The sequence below is a fragment of the Panthera onca genome, chromosome D3 (genome assembly GCF_046562875.1).
Source record: "Panthera onca isolate mPanOnc1 chromosome D3, mPanOnc1 haplotype 2, whole genome shotgun sequence".
Lineage (NCBI taxonomy): Eukaryota > Metazoa > Chordata > Mammalia > Carnivora > Felidae > Panthera > Panthera onca.
This window is the reverse complement of record NC_138350.1, coordinates 49,542,624-49,565,402: the sequence shown is the minus strand read 5'-3', so window position 1 is coordinate 49,565,402 and position 22,779 is coordinate 49,542,624. Positions and strand designations below refer to the sequence as shown.

Sequence of the window (22,779 nt, the reverse complement as noted above, 5' to 3'; positions counted from 1 at the left end):
TTGGGTACAGTTGACCCTCTTTTCTGTTTGTATAGCTTTTTTAAAGGTCTGAGAGGTTGTCACAAAGGATGCAGAGAGCCATGTTTATGCCAAGATCCTTCTTTCTAGGGACCTTTTCTCTCTACTTAAAATGGTTGGTTAGTAGATCCAGATTCTAGGTGTAGGATTCCATGCATATTGATGAGGACTAAAGAATCAAATTCTGGAGGTAATGACCCACCAAAGGTTTGTTTGCTTCAAGGCAGCTCTAATTTATTTACATTCTTACACACATGGACTTTATTTTACAATATTTAAAGAGATGGTACTTTTTGCATGTCCTTAGCTTATTGATATATAATTTGTATTTCACTTATGTTTTGCTCCTACACATAGTTTTTCTCCTGTGAAAGTAATTGTTTACGTATGGTATTTGTGTTTTTGACATTAGATTTTATTTACAGTTCTGTCTTTTCTGTTTGACAAATACTAAGAACATTTGGGGAGACTATCATTATCACTGATTTAATTTACAAATTGATTTATAGTTAACTTTTTTTGTAAATGAAACTGAGATATCCATGATTTGGGTTAGGGTCTTCTCTTTATTTGAGGCTGTCTCTATGAAGCAATGTTTAAAGGGGGTATACTGGTATATTTAAATGTAGACGACAAGGGACTGTCTGCAGATGGCTTATAACATTTTACGACCTAAAATAAAAGCATCATGGAAAACGGTGAGGTTACTTTTTTAGTATTTGCATTTGTAATGGATATTGTCATGATTCTTATTTCTTATTTTGCAAAGTGCTGGTTCTTCTATACACACACACACACACACACACACACCCCATGTGTTTCTGGAATACTATTCTGGTATGTGCCAATATATAAGTTGAGACCATCCACCTCCAAACCCAGTCTTCTCAAACCTCACGCTATATCAAATTGTATTTATTGGTTTATATTTTCCACATTTAGATATTTACTTATCTGAAATTTCTTTTTGTACGTGGTATGAGCATAGTGAGTCTTGCTTTCTTTTCCCCACACATAAAACACGTACACCTTAACACATGAGTGGCCGTCAATTTGTCAAGTAAAATTTCTTCTTCTGAACTGAAATGCCTATATTAAGTTTAACATTTCCATAGACGTTTGGTTCTTGTTCTTTTTCCTTTTTAATTGTACTGATTTAGTTGCCTAGAGAGGCAGTAAAGCACAATGGTTAAGAATGGGGTCTCTGGAGCTAGTTGACCTGTGATTGTGCCCCAATTCTGACACTTGGTTGTTATGTGAACTTAGACAACATGACATTTTTATGATTGTATCTATAGTAAGGTGTTAACGAAAAGCAAGTGGGTTAATATATAATATATACACACCACTTTAAAAAGTGCTTCCATACAGTAAGCAAGATTTAAGATCTTTAACTGAAGACTTTGAGGCATAGTCATTACCACTGTTTTGTACAAACACAGTTAAGGGATCATTTAATTATTTGAATAAATGTGAGCTCTTGAGATGTTCAAAGATTTGTTCTGTGTTCAGCATTATAGCGAGATAACTTGTAACTCTCCCCCCGTGTCCCTTAGACCCCACTGGGAAGCCACACTGAAGGGCACACATTTTAACATTCCTCCTTAAATTCTAACAGATGTTGTCTAGGCTGCTAAGATTAGGGAAAGGGGTTAATATATATGGAATGTTATTCTGCCAGCAATTTGATTTGGGAATTACAGGTAATCGAACAGAAGCTATTCTGGTGTCTTTCAGGTCTGTCTCTTGGCTTCTGTGATTTAATTCTTTAATGTTCTGATATTGGGGTGTGTGTGTGTGTGTGTGAGAGTGTGTGTGTGTGTGTGTGTGTGTGTGTGTGTGTGTGTGTGTTTTGAACTAGCCTGGAAGGAACCAGAGTAAGTTACTGATCTCTGAATGCTTTTAACATGATGATGCGGACCTAATAGAGAGGAGGGGGTTGAAGGTACTGTTGGTTGATACTGTGGCACAGAATCTGCAAAAACAGAGGGAAGAATCATTGTTCTTATGGATGCTAATGATTTATTGGTGATTACATGCAGGAAATGTTACTTTTAACTCAGTTTCATCCTATCCTAATAATAGCACATCATTTTTGAGTAATTACTATGTGCCAGGCACTGCTCTAAGTACTTGAAGTGTATTAACTCATTTAACTCACAAAAAAATTATACTTATTTCATATATGAGGATACCAAAGCACAGATAGTTTAAAATAAGGTGCCCAAAGTGATTTTGTTAAGGGGAGTTCAAATGCCAGAAATCTGATGTCAGAACCTGTGTTCCTAGGTTTGGTATTTATTTGAATGCAGGTAAAAAAATTAAGGCAGGATTTTATTTTATTTTATTTTTAATTTTCTTAAGTTTTTTTAAAATTTATTTTGCAGAAGAGACAGGAGGTGGGGAGGGGCAGAGAGAGAGGGAGAGACAAAATCCCAAGTAAAGAATCGCAGGCTGTCAGCCCAGAGCCCGATGAGGGGCCTGAAGTCATGAACCATGAGATCATGACCTGAGCCGAAACCAAGAGTCGGATATTAACTGACTAAGCCACCCAGGCACCCCAAGGCAGGATTTTAAAGTTTATTTATTTTGTATGAGAGAGAGCGCGCGCGTGCGCGCACGCAAGTGGGGGAGGGGCGGAGAGAGAGAACACCAAGCACGCCCCATGCTATCAGTGAGGAGCCTGACTCGGGTCTCGATCTCAGGAACCGTGAGATCATGACCTGAGCCGAAATCAAGAATTGGACATTTAACCGACTGAGTCCTGAGGCTCTCCTGAAGTTCAACCTTTTAGAAAAACCTCTTTTTTATTTTAAAATGTGGTATGTGTAGAGGAGTATATAAAGCACATATGCACAGTGTAAAAAATAATTAAAGTACACAAATATGCAGTGTAACTATCAGACTGGCTAAGAAGTGGAATATTGCCAGTACCTTAGAAGTCTCCAGAATACTGTTTCCATTCCCCTCTTCCCCCCAGAGGTAACCACCATCTTCATTTTTCTAATAATTATTCAACACTTTTGTTTATAGTGTTACCATTTATGTGTATATTCCATATATATAAGGGAGAAGAAATGTGTTTATGTACATGTATATGTATTATGCATTTATGCATTAGTGTACCATGCATATGTGTGTATGTATGCGTATTGTGTGTATATATATGTGTGTGTGTGTGTACATATATCTAAAATGTATTTCTTATGACTTATGTGCAGCATTCTGTAAGATTCATTCATTTGAGTTAATGTAGTTATAATTTGTTCATTTTCACTGCTCTAGGGCATTGCATGCTAAGAATATGGTAGAATTTACTTATTCAACTTATTGTTGATGGGTTTGTGTGTGTGGTTGCAGAATTTTGCTACTGTGAACATTCTTGTACTTCCCATTGGGCGTTAACTGTCAGGGATACTCCAGGACTTCGTTTCTCAAACTTGAGCTTGTATAGAATCACCAGAAAGTCTATTAAACATAGATTCCTGGCCCCACCCTCTGAGCTTCTGATTCAATAAACTAATGGTGGAGCCTGAGAATTTGTATGTCTAGCAAGCTCCCAGGTGATGGAATGCTGGACTGTTCTGGGATATGTACCAAGGAGTAGAATTGCTGGGTTGCAAACCAGACTTTTTTCCAAATTGGTCTGCCAGCGCCATGTACATTTTTGTTTTTCCATAATTCTGTTTGTGTTATAGTCAAACTTAAAAAATTTTAACAGTCTAGTGGACTTTACAATCATATCTGGTTGGTTTCCTTTTTCATTCACCTGGTTACTAATGAGTTGAAGATTTTTCTTTTTATGTGTTTTGGCCTTTTTCTCTTCCTTGAGGTGTCTGAATGAATCCTATAGATTCGGATGAATTTTGTAATTTGTCTATAGCCTGGTCTATTATTAGTGCCTGTTCTTTTTGCCTAACATTTTCCGTCATGGCTCACGTGTTGTGTTGTCGAGGATTGTGAGCCTTCTTGAAAGCTGACTAATGTAATTAAATGTAGTATTTGCTAAGTGCTTACTATGTGCCAAGCCAAGGTCTTCACCTGCATTGTCTCCTGTAATCCTCACATCAGCTCCCTGAGATAGGAAGGCATTATCATCACTATCCATTTTACAAATGTCTGAATGAAGCCTGGCTTAACCCATTCACTCAAAGGCACACCTCTAGGATGTGGCCATTGAGGACTTGAACAGTGTTTTGCTCTGCTGGTAACAACCAGTTCCTTGGAAGTCTGCAAGAATAGAGCAGCGGGAACAAGATAAGCCTGTCTATTCTAGATTTTGAAGGTTGCAGCCTGGAAGAGAATTTGGACTTTAGAATCAAGACTTGAAGGATTTTAGTTTCAGGGAGCAACTTTGGCCTTAGGAATGGGAAAATTTAGTAGACTGAGCCAGAATTAGGGTCGTCTACCATGGAAGTAGGCAGTTTCTGTCACTGGTCACATGGCCCCTTGGTGGTGATTTTAAGACATGCAAGTAGCTGAAGGATGGTTGACAGTTCTGTGAATTGCCCTGTTTTTCCTGACCCAGCATTGTAGGCACTGAGTAATTCAGAGGTACATGTGACTTTCTGTTCCCAGCACCTGGGTTACCCCGAGCACTTGAAGAGACTTGGCTGTCTGCTCTCAGACCTTCAGCATTCAGACATTCTGGTGGGCTTGTGACCCTGCTGGTGGTATAAAGATGTTATGAAGCCTGGCCTGGTTTTGATCTTTCAGCCTTGGCCTTTGAGAGTATTCAGTAATATTGAGACTTTGTATGCAATTTGAGTGTCTTTAAAGAAACCTAGTAATTGGTGCTTCTTATCCATCTAAGTTCTGGACTATTAAGGTAAAACAGTCAGCAGATCGAAAGCCAAAATACAACCTTTATCGCTGACAAAGACAAGGGTGGAGAATGTGGATTAAATATGTATGATCTTCGAATTAATTTCCCCCTTGCCTCCCCTCTTCAGCAGTCCTGGGTGAGGGCCAGCCTCCTACCTGGGGACCCTGCTCTTGTAAGTTCCCCTGCAGCATAACTATATCTGCACTGAGTAGGCAGGCTGGCTCCCAACAGAAAAGACGTAATGAAGGTACTGGACTCTGTATGCCCAGTTGTTTCACACGAACCTGCCAGAGAGGTCGATGTAGGTCAGGAGTGCTATTGCTAGTGTAGCTCCCTCTACTTGAAAGTAGGGAGTAAGGGTTCCATTAACAGTTGGACTAACTGTTGAACTTATGTTCTTAACTACCAAGCATGTGCTCATCTGGAAGTGTGGCAATCGCCCACAGAGAGGGAGATGGGCCTCTGTCAGGTCAGTCTTACTTCCAACCTCATGAGGCCTTGGAAGATCAATAGCTTTACTTTTTTAAGAGTCCTTAAACCTAATGAGGCATGTGGGATGATCATAGCAGTAATTGCATAGCCTACAAAGTTAGAAGGCAAACCCATCTTGATCCTAGAAGATTCATCCCAGGCACAGTTATGACCCCATGGCCTGTCTCTAAGTGTCCCAAAGACCACAATAGAGAACCCAGGGTATCTGAGGGAAAGACTCACAGTGGGTGGAGAAAACCTTCTTTGGTTCACAGGCTTACCCAAATGCAAATCAGGCTAAGCCTCTTGTCTATAATCCTTGACCTTTGAAGGAAACACAGAGTTCAAAGGGGAAATGAATGCTTAAAGCTATTTAATATTCTGGATGAGAAAGAAAGGCACCTCAAAGAAGACAGGGATTGCCACCATCGGATGTTTCTGAACCTTGCACATAGCAGTATCTCAAATGCCAGCTTTCTCAAAGATAATCCAGAATGCATGGGTGGATCCCCTCTCCCCAGGTAAGTACAAAGTCCTTAATATAACCTCCAAATGGGAACCTCTCCCTGATGAGTTTTGGTTTACAACCAACACATTCAACCTCCTACTTTACCTTTCCCTGTGAGCCTCTTGAGACTGACAGCCTGGTGGTGTCACCAGTGTGGGCTCTGTCGGGTAGGTGGCTGTGGGACATAGTGTCTTGGGAGCAGACGTTTTCACTCTCTTGCCACTTGCTGTGGAGTTGCTTTGGCCAGAAAGGCCATCTGCAAGGCAGGAATTCTCCTTCATTTGTAAAGACCAGTCCGGACCTCTTGGTGGAAACTGATCCTTGAGCCTGTGGACCAGTTATGAGAATCCAAGTTGCGCCTTCATTTGCGTCTGACTGCAGACCAGAAGTGGAGTCGGCCAATCCAGCACTGCCTTCTAGACCTGAGAGTAATAATTTCAAGTGAGAGCCTTTTGATAGGCTTCTGTAATTCAGTGTCTCTTAAAAATAGCAAATATTTTTCTGCTCAGTAGTCTTTAGACAGTAGATGTTGAAATAATCTCCCTTTTTTGTGCCTCAGCTATCTCTGCGTCTTTAGCCAGGGGCCCCTGGACACCTCCAGCAGTTCTGAGCTGCCTCAGGCCTTTGCCAGGGCCAAGCTGCAGGGGCCCTCACCCAAAAGTGTTCATCATCTGGCTAAGGCCACCACATGTCCCGCCTCTTTTCTGAGATCCTTGGCCTACAGCTTTTCCTGAGGTCCACTGTCACCGGCTCTAGGCCCTACCTCTGTAAACAGCCACTTTCCTGGAGAATAACCACCATAAGTTGTGGTCACACAGCAAGATCAAAATACCCTGTGGTTTAGGAATTAAAGCCTCTTGATGTTAAAAGCTACCTGCCCAACTATAAAAACCAGCCACACTGCACAATCAAGGCTGCAAACCATCAAGCTGAAAAACATGCAGGGCCATAGTAAAACATCCTTTCTCCCCTGCCTGGAGACCCAGTACCTCCATGAGTATTTTCTTCCCCAAAGTTGGATTCCTTTTTTATTATTTGCCAAGATCCCCAGATAGTATACCAAGTGCAAGTTTCTGAAGGGGCCCAATAAATAAGACCTCTCCTCCTAAACCCAGTTCTAAACCAAGTGAAATATAAACCAGCATAGTCAACTGTTGGGAAAGGAAAATATCACAGGGTTCTGATAAGGGCTGCACTGGAGGGTGTGGCTTTGGTGGGTTGCTAACGGGGAACCCCAAAATTCCACAGACATGCACACTGAGTTGTAGGCAGTTCTGGATACCCTTCCCTACCCCCACATGCTGCCGGGGATCTGCAAACTCCCAGCATGGAAAATGAGATCACCACCCTTATTTTTTGTGGCCTGTGACTCCCCAGTGGGAGGAGTAGGGAGCAGGGCTGGGCACCAGCTGCCCAGATTGTTCCTTTGAATTCAGCCTTCAGATAAATTCAGTTTCTCCTTCTCTCTAGGGTAGTAGTTCACAAACTTCTTGGTCTTAGGATCCTTTCACACTCTTAAAAATTATTGAGTGCCCCCATGAGCTTTGGCGATGTGGGTAATATCTGTTGGTGTTTAACAAATTAGAAATTAAACTGAGAAAATTGGATATTTAATTCATTTAAAAATATTAAACCCATTATATATGTAACATAAATACCAATTATTATGAAAAATAGCTGTATTTTCCAAAGCAGAAAAGTGAAATTCGTGGGAAGAGTAGCATTGTGCTTTTTTATTTTTGTAAATCTCCTTAGTGTCTGGCTTAATAGAAGACGGTTGGATTCCTGTATCTGCTTCTGCATTTACTCTGTTAAGGTATCACACATCACCTAGCCTCTGGAGTATTTCCATTTTACACTTGTGAGAGATTGAGAATGAAAAGACAAATAATGTTATTTTATTATGAAAAGAGTTTTTGCCTTTTCAGATCACTCTCTTAGAAGGATCTTGGGGACCTGTAGTGCTCCCCAGATCACACTTTGAGAACTGCCACCCAGGGTGGGACTAACTGGTGTATTGGAAAGAGGTGGGAGTGTTAAGAGTTAGCAGAGTTCCTTCCACATGGAAAGAAGTTCTGGAGGAGAGGAAGCATTCCCCCTCTACAGGTTACATGGTGAAACCGTCCAAATGCCAGCCTTGAATCACTCACCATAACCATGGGTGGAAGAAAATGCTGGTCTTCAGCCCCAGAGTTGAGTCCGGAACTGATGATATTAGCTCTGTAACCTCTGAGTTAGCATGCAGGGCTCGTGGGCTTAGTTCTTTATTGCTTCACCTATTAGAACACCACTGGACAGGGTGCTACTGGGGGAATGAGTTCAGGAATGACTTTGAACTCTGATGTTATTGACAGTGCCCTCTTCTCAGTGCAGCACATTTCTGGAAGCTGTGCCGTGAATGTTATTTTCTCACAAGAATGATGGTATAATTGGGTTGGGTTTATCTTATCAAGGACTCAGAGTTAGATAAATCATCACGATGGCCAGCTATTCAAATTAATTCAGAGTTATGGAGACTAGAAACCATTTTTAAAAAGTGAAACTATTAAAAAAAAAAAAATGAAACCATGCTCCAGGTTTTATGAAACAGGCCTAACTGTGGTTGAATATAAGAGACTCTGGAATATAGGAAGTGCACAAAGAGTCTATTACTATAGACTGTAATTATTTCCTCATCAGCATCGCGTACTGAAAATTAATATACTAATCATGATATGTATTTGCTGATAGTTTTCCATGTGTACTTTTAGAAGAGTTGGAGGGAGGTGGAGGGGCTTTGATTTGGTAGCTTAAAAGAACACATGTTTACGTAAGTTTGAGCTGATGTCTTTTCCTCTCCCAATTTTTTTCCCTAGTGTACAGAAACATTGGAATTATTTTATTGGCAAATATTGTCTTGTATTATTTTATTGTGATTGTCCTACCACAATCATTTAAGAATCGTTTTAGGAAAAAACAATTATAATGGCAGCAGATCCACTCAGTCTTAATTCCTATAGGACAAGTTCCAGTGCCTAGGCAGTCAAGTATTCTGTGTCAGTGTGTGTGGATACTTTCTGATGTTTCTGTCCCTGATCCAGCAGTGGGTAAGGGTGGTCCCCAAAGCCATTCGGTGCTGGTTTGAATACCATCCCTAAATTGACTAGTTAAGTGACCTAGGGCAATTTCCTTTCAATTTGCTTCCTTGCTTGCAAAATGGCACTATTCTAGTATTCTAGTACCTTCCTCATAGGGTTGTTGTGAAGACTGTTGAGATATAATGCACGGAAAGCACTGAAGTGCAGATCCTGGGACATGGTAAGCAGTCAATAAATATTAGTAATCATCAATACTCAGTATATTTAACATACCTAAGTTGATTATAAACACAGTCTGATGCTAAGTAATGCACTGTTTGATGACGTTTTGAACATGGCACGTGAGCATATTGCAGTCTCTGGTGAGTGTAATGAGCTGATGGGCAAAATCGATGTAAGCCAGGATTGGTCATCTCTACTGAATTGCCTTAGGCACTTGTGGAACTTTTAATGACAGTCTAATTGTAGGACTGCCTGAGCCACTGTCTCTCGATAGTGTTACACTTTCACAAGCCAAGCCCATCAGTACATGTAGTGTTGCTACCCATTACATTAAGCCCACGACACTTACTGGTAAACTCGTCTGTGTTCTGGGATTCTGCTGCACGAAGCCTTGATGCCCAGGAAGCCTCTTCTAGCATGGCTGCTGAGATAGGAGATGGCACAGATCTCTGGGGAACTTGACTTGATATGTGTTTGTATGTGGTCCTAAGCTTTGGGAGGTTCAACTCCTGAGAAGTTGACACTCTACACCACACTTTGAATGTGAAACTCAGATTTTTGTCCACCAAGCTGTTGTACTGTGGTGCTGTCCTCTGGCTGTGAGTTCAGTTTCAGTAGAGTTGTCAGCTTCCATGGCCAGCATTGACACTATAATTTGACTATTTGCCATTAAAAGAAATGAACGTCAGAAAAAATAAAAGTGCTGATGCTAGAGATATTCAAGGACCCATCCTCATAATATAACTGAGGCAACGATGGAAATCACTAGGTGGGTCACGGGGGGGCATTGTGTGGCCTTGGTTGGGGATTCCTTGCATCCAAGCTGGTCTGCATTGTATCATGAAGTTAAAGAGTTAAAGGGCCAGTTCAAAATGCTGGGCTCTCCCTCCAGCGTAGTACCTGGCAAATCAAAAACATCAAAGTGCAGGGTTAAACTTCTGCACATTTCAAGCATGTTTCCAGGGATATGAAATTCAAAGTGTCATCAATGGCATGGCTGACACAGAAAAATCTTGAAAGAGTGGCAGCAACTCTTGAATAATCTTCTTAATGTAGCCTCAACATCATGGGTGGAATCCTGTGAAATGTAGAGAATCTGGCAAATGTAATTGTCTGGTGGTAAATTGGATTAAAAATAAAAAATTAGTCATGCAGAATTGGTCTTGAACAGTCCATTATTCTATTACCATGTACCCCATCAACCACTTAAAAAACGTCTTCACTAGTTGTTTATTTTTGCTTATAGCATTTGGAAGACCTAGCCCCATAATAAAAGTATTACCGTGGTTCCCCCCCCCCCACTTTCCGTTCCCAACACTGCCCACCCTCACCCCACAAATCACATATCAGGAAGAGGGTTCCACTTGTTTTCTCTTGTACACATTTGTGAATGAATTTTGATTTGTCACCTCGTTTTGTTTTTTTTTCAGAATTCATCCCTCACAAAATGCTTGAAAAATATTTCTCAGGCACTCACGTAGCAAAGAAATAAAAGTCTCCACCAAAGAAAACAACAATATCATAATAATAGCTAACCCTTGTTTTGTGCTGAATCACGAGGCTGATCCCCTACTCCAGTAGTAGCAGTAGCAGTGTTAGTAATGGTAGTAGTAATCCTGGTAGTATAGAGGAAGGCAGGGTACAGGTGAACTTCTATAGCTTGTTAAACTCACACAGGCAGTGGAGACGGGGTTTAAACCCAAGCAGGTTTGCTCCAGAGCCCTGAGTCTTAACCACTACACAGATTACTGCCTTTATTCTCATAAAAAGTAAGGGAGAAAAACCAAGTAAAAGGAGGTTTCAGCTTTGTTGACTGCATGTAATAATCTACTTCGCAGAACTTAACTTGTTACCAGATTCTGTCTATAGCGTATCTGGAAGGGAAAAAAATGAAGAGATTGATGCTTTGGGGGAAAACATCCAGCTGATTAAATTTGATAACCAAGAGAGCCTCGGCTTTAGTTAGGCGGTCTCCAGAGCCAGGAAGGAAAGATAAAGTTTCTATTAGGTTTGGGCTGCTCTTGGATGTAAAATTTGTAGCCAATAATCATAGATAATCTTGATCAAGAAGAAGATGGAGAGGCAAGGAGATTGAACATCCACTGTGGCTTCAGTGGAATATTTAAAAGCTCAGATTTAGGAGTGACTTGGAGGAAATTGGAAAGCGCAGCCAGTGACCGAGGAAGACTATAAAAAAGAATCACGATAACAGCGACCTGAAAGAGTAGTGGACTTAGAGCTATAAAGCTCACAGTATTGAGACTACAGGAAAATTTCAACGAGACCAAAAGTGACGTCATTGTGAGTTCAGGACCGGAACAGATAGACTAATACTAAGAGGCAAGCAGTACTCCTCAACTCCTATTACACTTCTGTCCTTTCTAGACAAGGAGGTCGATCTTCAGCCTGGGAAGAGTAGAGCGCATACTTGTAAGAGGAAATTGAAACTCAAGATAGGTGAACTGATTGTGTGAGAACGCAGGGCAGCTCTGAATGAGTTCAGCTCCTCTGGCCAGCATGAATTTCATCCTCGCGGGCCAAGCGGACTTTTGCTGCCTGCTTGGAATCTTTGAAGAATTGTGGAGGGGAGGAAAATCAGTAAAGGATCAGGGATGGAATAATGCCCCAATTAAATGCAAAGGAAAACACAAAATGAAGAAAGTGTCATTTTCAGAGAAAAGAATAGAGAGCCCCATGGCTGACCTAGAGCAGAACTCTGGAACCAGTTTCAATGTTCACATGTACACGGTAGCTAGGAAACAGCCTAGAATTGTTAAAAGCGGGAAAAACAATTGTTTATTGCTTCTTGTTGCTAGGTTATTAGGCTCGAAGGCTAGGGCAAACAGGTATGCTGTGCCTGGAGTCCGGAAAGGTTTCAGGAGGTAGATGGGGGCGGATGTGTGACCACTGCCTGCTGCACTGGTACTTCTTAAGTGTACCAGCTTACCCATCACTTGTCTTGAAATTCTGTGTGAGTGAGTCACGGTTTGGACCCAGGAATCTGCGTTTTAGAAGAATGTCCCAGATTACTTGCTATGCTGGAGCAAGGTTGGGAACTCAGGAGCTGTAAGAAACATGCCGTGAGTCGGATTTGTGTTGTCATAAGTGTTAATACTGTGACTGCCAGCTAATGCATCAAATAACCATGTGCCAGACACTCTCACAAGCGCTTTACACATACGATCTGTTTTAAACCTCATACCTGCCCAATGAGTGGGCGCTGTCTTTATCGTCCATATTGTCTAGATGGGGAACCGTGTCATCTCTGACAGTCTCGGGCAGTCTAGCACTTTGAGAGGCCGTGCTCCACTCCACTCTGCTAACAGCCCCTCTTAAGAGGCCTGGCTTAGGGCTCCGGGGTGGTGGGAAGGGTGATGTCTGGGCATGTGTCACACCTTGTCTTTAGTGTCTGAGTAGTGTCTTTATGAAGACTTTGGTGTGCCTCAGACTTTCTAAATGCAGAGAGCTGGAGGGGGGGATGACTAAATCTAGGTGGAATTATTAATTTATCACCATCAAATCTAGGAAGATTAAATGTAAATTGCTGCCCCTTAGGGCCCAAAATCAGCTGCAAAGATACTGGAAGCCATGACTTAATCGTTTTCCGGTAAAAAAGATCAGGGTTGTTTGGGTTGACTACAAGCTCAATATAAATCAACAAGCCTTTGTCTCTGTGGCACCTTTTGCCTGGAATGCCCTTTTCCACTTCCTCCTCTTTCTCCTGGCAAATTTTTAATCATCTTTAAAGACAGAGCCTAAATGTCACTACGGCTATGGAGTCTTCTTTGATTTCTACAGGCAGATTTATCATCCCATTCTTTCTGCTTCTTTAGCACTTTGTTCTTGGTGTTATAATTTGGTGATTATCTTTCTTAGTTTGTGCCACCCAAGTTCACAGTCACTCAGTTGGAAACGTGGGGGAAGACATCATTTCCTTTCTCCCTCTCTTCCACCATGAATCCCAGGCCTCACTAAGCCTATCAGTTTTAACTCATATCATACTGATACGATCTCCCTCTTCCTCATTCCTGCAGCCCTGTCCCATTCGTCTGTGTCCTGACTTGTACCCCAGCTGTCACTTGTCAATCCCCCCACCCATTTTCCCACAAAGCATCAGAGACTTCTCTGTCAAATGCAGTCTGCCGGTGCTTAAAATCTGTTCCTGGCTCTTCATAGCCAAGAGGATAACCCCAAGCCCCCAACCATTTATGACCTAACCCTGTCTAACTCTCCAGCCTCAACTTTTGACTTCCTGCCTTGCTTCTTGGACTCCAATGACACTGAACTCATTGTAATTCCCCAGGCAGTATGCTGTTTCTTGCCACCTTGTTCCAGCTCAACAGTGACTGTCTGGGATGGCTTCCCAGCCCCCCACACCGCCTGGCTACTCCTGGGTTCTGCTTGGGAGGCCCCCAGACCCCTGCCCTGGGCTCTCCGTATGTCTCTACCTCCCAGCCGCCACTTTCTGTTGCAGTCACTTTTTATTTTGCTCCCATGTTAAGCCTTGAATTTCTTAAAGGCAGTGAGGGTGTCTTGTTTCCATTGGCAAATGGACACTCAGTACAAGTTTCTGGAAAGAATTGTATTGCATTTGTTCTACTTGGAAAGACTTCTTACTTAGCATCTTACTTCTTCCTCTTCCTGGATATGAGGTCTTCAGTATCTTAACACTCCTCTGAGTGAGAACCTATTTGCACACTTCTAAAATGAAGTTAACTTCACCCCCCACAAGGGGCTATTGTGAGAATTAGGTGAGATAGCAATGTTCTATAACACTATTACAGGGATTGCGGACTACAGCTCTGATGCCCATTTTTGTATGGCGAAGAATGTTTTTTACATTTTCAAATGCTTTTAAAAAATCAAAAGAAGAAAAATATTTTTGACACTTGAAACTGAAATGAAAATTAAATTTCAGTGTCTATATATAAAGTTTTATTTGAATTTATAGAGCTGTGTTCATTCATTTCCCATTGTCTATTACTGCTTTTGCATTGCAGCAGCAGAGTTGAGGAGTTTCGACAGAGATACCAAGGCTTGTCAAGCCTCAAATGTTTACATCTGACCCCTTAGAGAAGAATGTTTGCTGACCCCTACCTTATTCAAATAGTAGGAAATGCATGTGATTCGCAAGCTCCTCTGTGCACCACAGAGAATGTTTTCAGGGAAAAGTTTCTGTCTTTGAACTTTTAGAGGCTCCTCATGGGTCCGGCAGAGTGATCTGTTAATGGTGAGGCAAAGCCACAGAGGAACTGTTTCAGTTTTCTGAAAAGTTTTCTTACTGGATGTTCCAGTGAGAGTTTGGTGGACTGTTTGAAAGGACAGTGAACTTCCCACTGCTGGGGGTGTTATAGGGTAAATTGACCCCCATTTTTCATGGGTTGCTAAAGAAGAGCGTGTCTCACTCTTGGCCCTATTGATGTCTTGGGCTGGATCATTCTCTGCGGTGGGGGCTGGCCTGTGTGTTGTATGATGAGTAGCAGCATCCCTGGCCTTTAGCCCCTAAAAGCCAGTCGCACCCTCCTCCCCAGTTGCAGCAACTGAAAATGTGTCCTTATGTTTAATAATTCTTGGAGCCCGTCTTTAAGAAAACACATTCTAGAATAACAGAATGTTATGTTATGAATCCATTTTGTCTTAGGGAAGAAGAATTTAGAAAAGTGTGGCTGTTTAAGATGAATATGAAAGTCTCATAAAGTAACATATGACCCCCATGGGTATGAATATTGGTAGTCAGCTGTTAGAAATGTGCCTTACAAACATGGTTTCAGAGATTCTCACAGCCTCCTTCTGCAGGTAGGCCCCCTTTCCTAGATGAGACTAAACAAAGAGGTTGGACAAAGGATAACATGTTGAGGACAGAAATGAAATTCCCTTCTCTGAAATAAGGTGGAGACGGAAACTCAGAAGTGAACATTCCCAGAATTACTGACGGACTTGATTCGACCTTGAGATTCCATTCCTGTGGGTTTGGATGAGGAACATGTTGCCGCTTATTCTCCCACCTTAGAGCAGATCCACCAGAAAACAAGACACTAGCAATGGAGCTAAAGAAAAGGTTGCAGTTTCCCTCTAGTCTTTAGACTTTATTGATCTCTGGGTGTTTGTGTATATACCTGCCCACTGCCCTCACCCCAATGCCCATGTTGGAATGTGACCCCTATTTACTGCACATCGCCCATTGTCTGCCTCCGTCCTGCTGCCCCTACAGAGCTCTGTTCCTACCTACCCTACATTGGAGCCCTGCCACGGCCTCCCTCTGCAGAAGCCTGGACTGGAGGTGAACAGGCCTACCTGTAACCCATCAGTGAGGCACAGATTTACAACACCTTGGTCCATTTTATATGGTGAACTGGAGTGTTCCCTTTAGTTGTTTTGGTTAACCCAAAGCAAAAGCTTTCACTTAATGAGTGCTGCCCTTTGCCAGGTCCAGTACAAGCGCTTGGATATTTCCAGAAGGCAAGAATGAAAATACCATCCAGTGTCCCTAACCTGATGGGTGTTGGAAGCTTGACTCCTGACTTCCACTTAGTCTTTAATGTTTTCTCTTTCTTAGTATGAAATATATAGAACATACGGGATGAGTAGGGGATAATATAATTTGCACCCATGTTCCTATGCATATCTCCACATCTTGCTCTATTTGATTTAAATTCTTTTTGAAAGAAATGAATTATTACAAATAAAATCAAAGCCACTTGTATGACGCTTCCTGACATCTTTCCTATCTCGCCCTCCCCTGGGTGGGGTAGCTGCTGTCCTCAGTTTGGTGTTACCACTACATTGTGTGTTTTTATATTCCTGCTTGATGTATGTCAATAACTTCACATTATCTTTATATTAAACTTTATGTACAAAAATGGAGTCATCAATCATGCTTTAAACATTTTTTTTTTTTTGCAAGATTCATGCTGCAGAGTGCTCTGTCTCCAGTCTGAGTTTGGAATGTTGCTTAAATAGATTTCTGAACTTACCTAAAAATAATAGTCATCCCTAGGTTGATTTATAATTAAGTTTCTCTTGCAGTCTTCCACGGATGTTAAAGAAACTGTTTGTTTGGAGATGTAACCCTGGGGATAAATGTAGCTCTAATTCTTCATTCTAATGCTGTTGCATGTTTTTTGTTTGTTTGTGTGTTTGTTTGTTTGTTTGGTAGTGGGAGAATTTTGATGGACGTTTAGTTAGTCTTTAGGTCCTGCTGTTACAACCGTGCTGCAGTGAACGTGTGAGCATTCCTGCACACGTTGACTGGAGCACCCATAGGAAAGTTTCCATAGGAATATACTCACCGTGTAGGCAAGGATGTATCCACAGTCATCTCTACTAGAGTCTTCCAAGTTGTGCTCCGTGGTGTCTGTGCCAGCTTCCACTAATACGTGTGTGAGGGAGTTGGCTGCTCTGGGTCCTTGACTTGATACAGTCCTTTCTTGCACATGACAAACTGAAACTGCTAATTTGAAGGGTCTGAACTAATATCTCACTGTGGCTCCTAATACTTTTTTGCGATTAAATACTGTGCAATACTGAACAAGGTTCAAATTTACTTTTTGCTTTATTTTCCCAGATCTGAAAAGAGCAGTTTAAATATTAGATTAGTGTGGGTTTTTATGGCTTTCGTATTTGCAAAACTTCTCATGCATAATCCCGGTAGTCCTTTCATGGTGAGGCTGCGCTGTATTGCTTTGACAGCTGCTTTCAGGTCTCTCTCTTTCTGGGGCTTCCCTTCCTCCTTCCTCCCAATTTCTGATTCTCCTCACCAGTGCAGATTGCTCCTAATGCTAGCCTTGCCGATACTGCAGTCCCTCCCTCTGTCGGCTTCTGTAGGCTCTTCCTCCTCCTGCATTTGGATCCCCATCACTGCAGGGTGAAGTTTCCTATAATTAATGTCGACACTGCACAAGTGCTATTGAGCGCCGTGATGATGTCAGTAGGGCTGGAAGACATAGTGAAGCTAACTTGAAGGGGTAAGTGGATAGAACTTGGTATGGTTGAGTCTTAGTCGTGTGGGTGGTTAAAGGTTATGTGATAACAGAGAGGAAGATGGCAAGAGAGACTTTCTAATTTTTTTTAAATTTTTTTAGAGTTTATTTATTTTGAGAGAAAGAGAGAGCACAAGTGGGGGAGGAGCAGAGAGAGAGAGAATCCCGCACTGTCAACACAGAGCCCAATGTGGGGCTCGAACTCATGAACTGTGAGATCATGACCTGAGACGAAACCAAGAGTCAGATGCTTAACCAACTGAGCCACTCAGGTGCCCTGAGACTTTCTAATTTTTAAGTATAAAAAGGAAACATAATTGTATTAATCTTTATTTACATTTTTAATGTATCCTTGCCAAAGTAGAGAAATATATACTTTTGATTAGTTGTTTTTTTTTCCTTGGTGCAGAATACTCTATATCCTGCAGTATGTGGTAGTTTTGTTTTTTAATTATCAGAGTATATTGAAACAAACTTCATAGCCTGGGAATTTGATGAGGATATAAAAATCTATATACTTGAATATACATGTTTCTTGAAAAGTTAAGTTGGCGGTGGTGATTTGTGGAGCCTAAAAACTATTTGGCTGTCCCCTACCCCTGGTCCACTTGATAATTCTTCAGTCACAATGACCATTTTAATGGAAATGTGTGGTCTTTGGAAGAACCTAGAATGTGTATTATTTCGATTTTACTGGACAGGACAAGTGGGATTTGTTTCTTCTACTCCAGTTATCAAAAAGATTAACCCTTTGCCCTCTACATTCTAATTGTAACTGTTCGGAAACAAAGGGGTTGTTTGTACAAGATAGCTGAAAAATCGAGGCTTTATGCCAAGTGGAATGTTTCTCGGTTGAAGGAGGTAGCAATCATTGCACACATTTTTTTCTTGTGTTGCAGGCGTCTGTAGAGGCTTCTGGTGAAATCGCATTATGCAAGACTGGATTTCCTGAAGATGTTTACAGTGCAGTCTTATCGCAGGATGTGCATGAAGGACAGCCTCTTCTCAATGGTACTATCTTAAAAGATATATTTGTACATACAGTGTCTATGCTCTTGAAACAAATTAGCCATTAAAAAGTCTCTAAATCATCTCTACTGTATAACAAGTATGAATTTTTCACAATCACTATAATGAGACTGTAGGGACTTTATTTTAGGATTACAGAAGAGCTTATGAATCTCTTATGTACATAATTGGAAGGCTCCTAATCTCTTGAAAACTTCAGAATTCTTCCATTTTTAATTTATGGTAGAAACCATTATGCAATTAATTTTTAGGTTTTTCTGCACACATTTTACTTATGTTGAAGAATACTATTTGCCAAACATGTGATTCTAATAGAGATTCTTTACAGCAAAAAATCCACTTAATATTTTGAGTTAAAGAAATACATTGTTTGTAGAAATTACTGGATAGCTAATTTAGTTGTTAACATGTGAATTTCAAATATAGACACATCTCCTATTTAAATGTGGATCAAGTTCATTGTACTTATCATGACAGTAAGTCTAGATAAAATCCGAAATAAAACTTTGAGTATCATAAACAAACTTGAAAGCCCCCCTCTTTTTTTTAATCTCTAATTGAAAGCAAATACAATTTTGGTTAGTAGTATTTTGATGGACTTATTTATCATTACATAAAATGTCATTGAAATGTGAAAGCAAAAAGAATTGATTAGTAAGTTGTATTTGAATTGTAATTCCCCCACAAATCGTGCATATCTCTAAGGCTGTTTTAGAGAGCTCTTTTTAGAAAATCCGTGCAACCTCAGCTAATTAATTTACATAAGGCTGTACCACACAGCCTTAATTGAAGTGTCTCTGCAGCACTGACAAACCTTAGTGGTGTAATACTTAAGAATACCATAGACAGAGGACTTTGAAATGTAAATGGCCTCTTGGCTACTAAGGTTCTTTAGTGCAGATTATCGTTTTATTTTCATTTCTATTCTAATGTGATTTGCTCATACCTATGTGATCTTTCTGAAGTTGATTTTTTTTTTAAAGATGTCTTTCTGTTCTTGCCTTATTACCTGGTATTTTAATGAGTAAATGTTAAATTAGTCTGTCTCAACACCGAATTGCTCATCTAATGGGTAATGGTTGACATGTTAGAGGCTTAAGTCAAATCATAATTTTACTCACTATGAGTCTTGGAGTTCTTCCACACATTTGTCATTTTCTTTAAATCTTTGAATTGTTATGTGGTATCCTAGGACCTACGGGACCTGTAAATATTATTTGAATACTGAAAACAAAATGTGTTGATCACGCTTCTCTGGAATAATTCAGCCAGAGAATAAATACCAGTGGAATTTGCTGAATTTTTGCAATTTATTTCTGAGATTCATTTTTAAATGGATAATTCTTTCTATTTGTCTCTTTTCCTTAAAGCTTGCTGAAATTTGCTAGTTACAAATCAACACACGGTCTGTCGTTAGAAACCACTGATTTAAGATGAAGTACATTGGCACGTTGAATGGTTTTGAAAATGAAAGCCTGTTTTCTAATTATTAGATAATGCTGTTGAGGGTAGAAATTGGGCACAGTTGCCTGCCAGGGTCTTGTTAGTATAGCCTAGAAACTGGCTAGAGTTATGTGAAAGATTGAAACTGCTTTTGACTTTGTGCTCTAGCCATCACTGAGACAAGCGTGTATCATGGTCTCTGATAGAACTTCTGTGCGTTGGTATGCCCAACTGTTACCGTTGTTATCTCTTAGCCTTTTTTAAAAAACTGTTTCTCTCATGCCATACCATTACCTTTTTCCTTGTCACTCATAATTAATGCTAAAGGACACCAGTGTCTGAAAGCTTAAAACAAAGTTCAAGATGTTGATTAGTAGAAAGAATGTTTTTGGGTGAGGAAGAAAATTGACACAGGCTTTTGTGAAATATCCACTTTTTTTTTTTTTTTAACAAAAGTGCTGTCACCAGTGAAGTTTCCTTTGGAGAATTGTTATTTAGAAGAATTCTACATTTTTACCTTTTCTATCTTTTTGGATGTTTTAGTAGGATAATGATGGCAAGGTGCATCTATACACTGAACCTGAATACCATGCCATGGCCATGTTCATGAATTCTGTGCGCTGAAGTTCACTTACCTTACATTTACTAAATCTGAAAGGGATCTATTGCTCGGCCAACCAGAGTGATCCTTTTTGCCAGGTTTTGTGATTTATGATGTTTAAGGAAAAAAGCAATAGTCCATAAGATGCATGTAAACAGTTTTCTAAGGCATTTGCCTCCTGGCCAGTTCTACCATATTAAAGTTTACTTTAGAGTCTGAAAGCTTACAGAAATCTTAACTCCTGACTCTTGATGCCTCCTTTGATTTCTTATTGATGACATTTGGGGAGAGGGGAGCAATATGTAGAGTATGGTTTCATAGGATACATCCCTGACACACCAGACCTTGTACAAAAGTTTGACATTTTGGTGTAGAGGTGTCAAATGCTGATTATTTTTCAAACAATGAAACAGCATAATCTTTGTGAAAGTGCTTGGAAAACATGAAGCATTAGATGGAGATATAAGGTGGTATTAGTCACGTTAGTGAAGCTATGTAGAAGAAACATGACAATGTAAAAGCTGGGCTGTTGTGTGGAGAGCATTCTCTTCTCCCCATCTGCCTTTTGGGTTTTTGTTGTTGTTGTTGTTTTTGTTTTTGCTGTTGTGATGAACTTTATAGAAAGATTGCACCCAATGAACTAGTTGTTTCCCTCCAGTTTCTCTCCCGGTTGTCATTGACATGTTTTCTATAAAATCATGAAGAAGACAGATGTATTTTGTGATGAACCTTTACATTTCATGTTATACCCTGTTGACTATTTCCACTCTTTTGAAGATGGTTCAGTATTTAAAAAATGACCATATAGGCCTTTGTTCTATTTTGCTAGCAAAACCAGATTTTCCTTAACTGTGCCTCTATTTTTGCACTTACAGGTTGTTTCCAATTTTTCTCTCTTACATATAGTGCTGCTATGGAGATTCTTTTTTAGAGAACTTTGATTTTTCTTTAGGGATATTTTTTAGTGGGATTTATGCTCAAAAGTAGGATTACTAGGCCAAAGGGAATGTAGACTATTGACTTTTTTTTTCTTTTTACATTTTTGTAGGACTCTTCCTTCCAAGGCTAAAAGTATGTTAGTTCTTTGCTACAGCCTCATGACCATTTAATTTTATAATATTTTTCATATTTCTGTTTCCCCTCAAGTGAAGAACATTCCTTTTTTATCCTGTGGTATTCTCTGTGTTTGCCTTTGTAAATTAGGATCAATTTTAAAATGTTGAGGGACTCATTTTTACCTTGCATTTTCCTGTTCCATTTTAAAAGCATTTATTATCAACCTCCCTCATTTTACAGATAAGCAAATTGGAGCTCAGAGAGATTATAGGCTTTTCCTATGATTATACAGCTCTTTAGATGGTTAGCTGGAGATCTGGAATTAGAACCCAGGTTTCCTGATTCCTAATTTAATTCTGATGATGGCGATGATTAACAAACAAAGCAAAACATTATGGTATAACCCAGGAAACAATGAGAGCTAACAACAGCTCGCCTAACTGGCCAGGTGTCTTGTGACAAGTTTATCTTAGACCTGGTCTTCTTTATTTCCACTCGCCTCCGTGACTTATGTGTTACTAGACATATTTGGGAATTGGTGACTATAAGGCAAACAAAGCCCCCATAATTAAAAAATTCACTTCAGTTATTGTCACCATTGGTATTTTGCACACACCTGTTTACGAGCAGAAAAATTTAGGGCTTTGGAAAATAATATTTAGTCTTTAATATTTAACTTCTCCTCCGCTGAACTAGAAAAATCTCTTGTGGTATCACATTACCCGGAAATAAAATAACTGCAATCATAAATTTTCATTTTGTCCCCAGCAGAGTATCTGACACTATGAAATAACCACCCCATGACATTACAGAGAGGAAGCAGGCTGTTTTTAGTATGGATGTCAAGAGTGATTTTCCTGTGTGTTGTGCATTGGTGGTCTGCATGTTTCGACATTTCACTAAGTAAACTCCTCCAACTCTGGTCAACATAAATAGCAACCTGCAATTACCGAGAATATTTTCAGTAATCCATTTATACTCACCAACTCTGGGCAGGACATGATGATTATTTTCAAGTGGAGGGAATTTGATTTAGATTAGTTTACTTACTGATTGAGGCTTGTCTGCATTAACATGCTCTGAGGAAGCTGTAATGTATGGTATCTTTAGATAACGGTACTAAAATACTTTTTATTAGTTTAGCAGGGCTTTGCAACTGCACTACTCTTTTAATAACGTGAGTATTTTTGTATGATATGTGTTACTGAATGGGGAAGCCATCTTTATTTCAAGTAGTTTGCTGTGTTTGAGGCTTGTGTTGAATTGTTATGAAAACCTAGGCGCTGTTTTAATTTTTTTTTTAATTTTGGTACATATTTTTTTGTTATTGAATGTGAAGATGTTTTTAAATATTTGAAAGGTAGGCTTATAAATATCTTATTTATAAAGTGGACCAGTCCCTTGAACTTAGATTTCCAATGGTTGTGGGAAAAGGCACTAAGTACTGAGATTGTTCTCTGGGATATTATGATAAACTCCAAGGAGCTACAGATGAAATGCAGCCACGTAGATTGTTAGGGGTGGGGACCTTGTTTTAATACCATGTGGCG

General features: G+C 40.1%; 1 protein-coding gene across 2 annotated transcripts in view; it reads left to right on the top strand.

Moving 5' to 3' along the window:
- Positions 1–22,779, top strand: part of CDH2 (cadherin 2) — a 215,050-nt gene that overhangs the window by 10,201 nt on the left and 182,070 nt on the right. Inside the window, exons 1-2 of one of the 2 annotated variants that reach the window (XM_060613505.3) lie at positions 17,067–17,085; positions 18,000–18,111. Coding sequence is in view for 1 of the 2 variants with exons in the window: in XM_060613504.3 (XP_060469487.1) it covers positions 18,000–18,111 (112 nt within the window). In the remaining variant the exon portion in view is untranslated. Of the gene's footprint in view, positions 1–17,066; positions 17,086–17,999; positions 18,112–22,779 lie in introns of those variants that run through there. The other variant, XM_060613504.3, reaches the window with a different exon arrangement.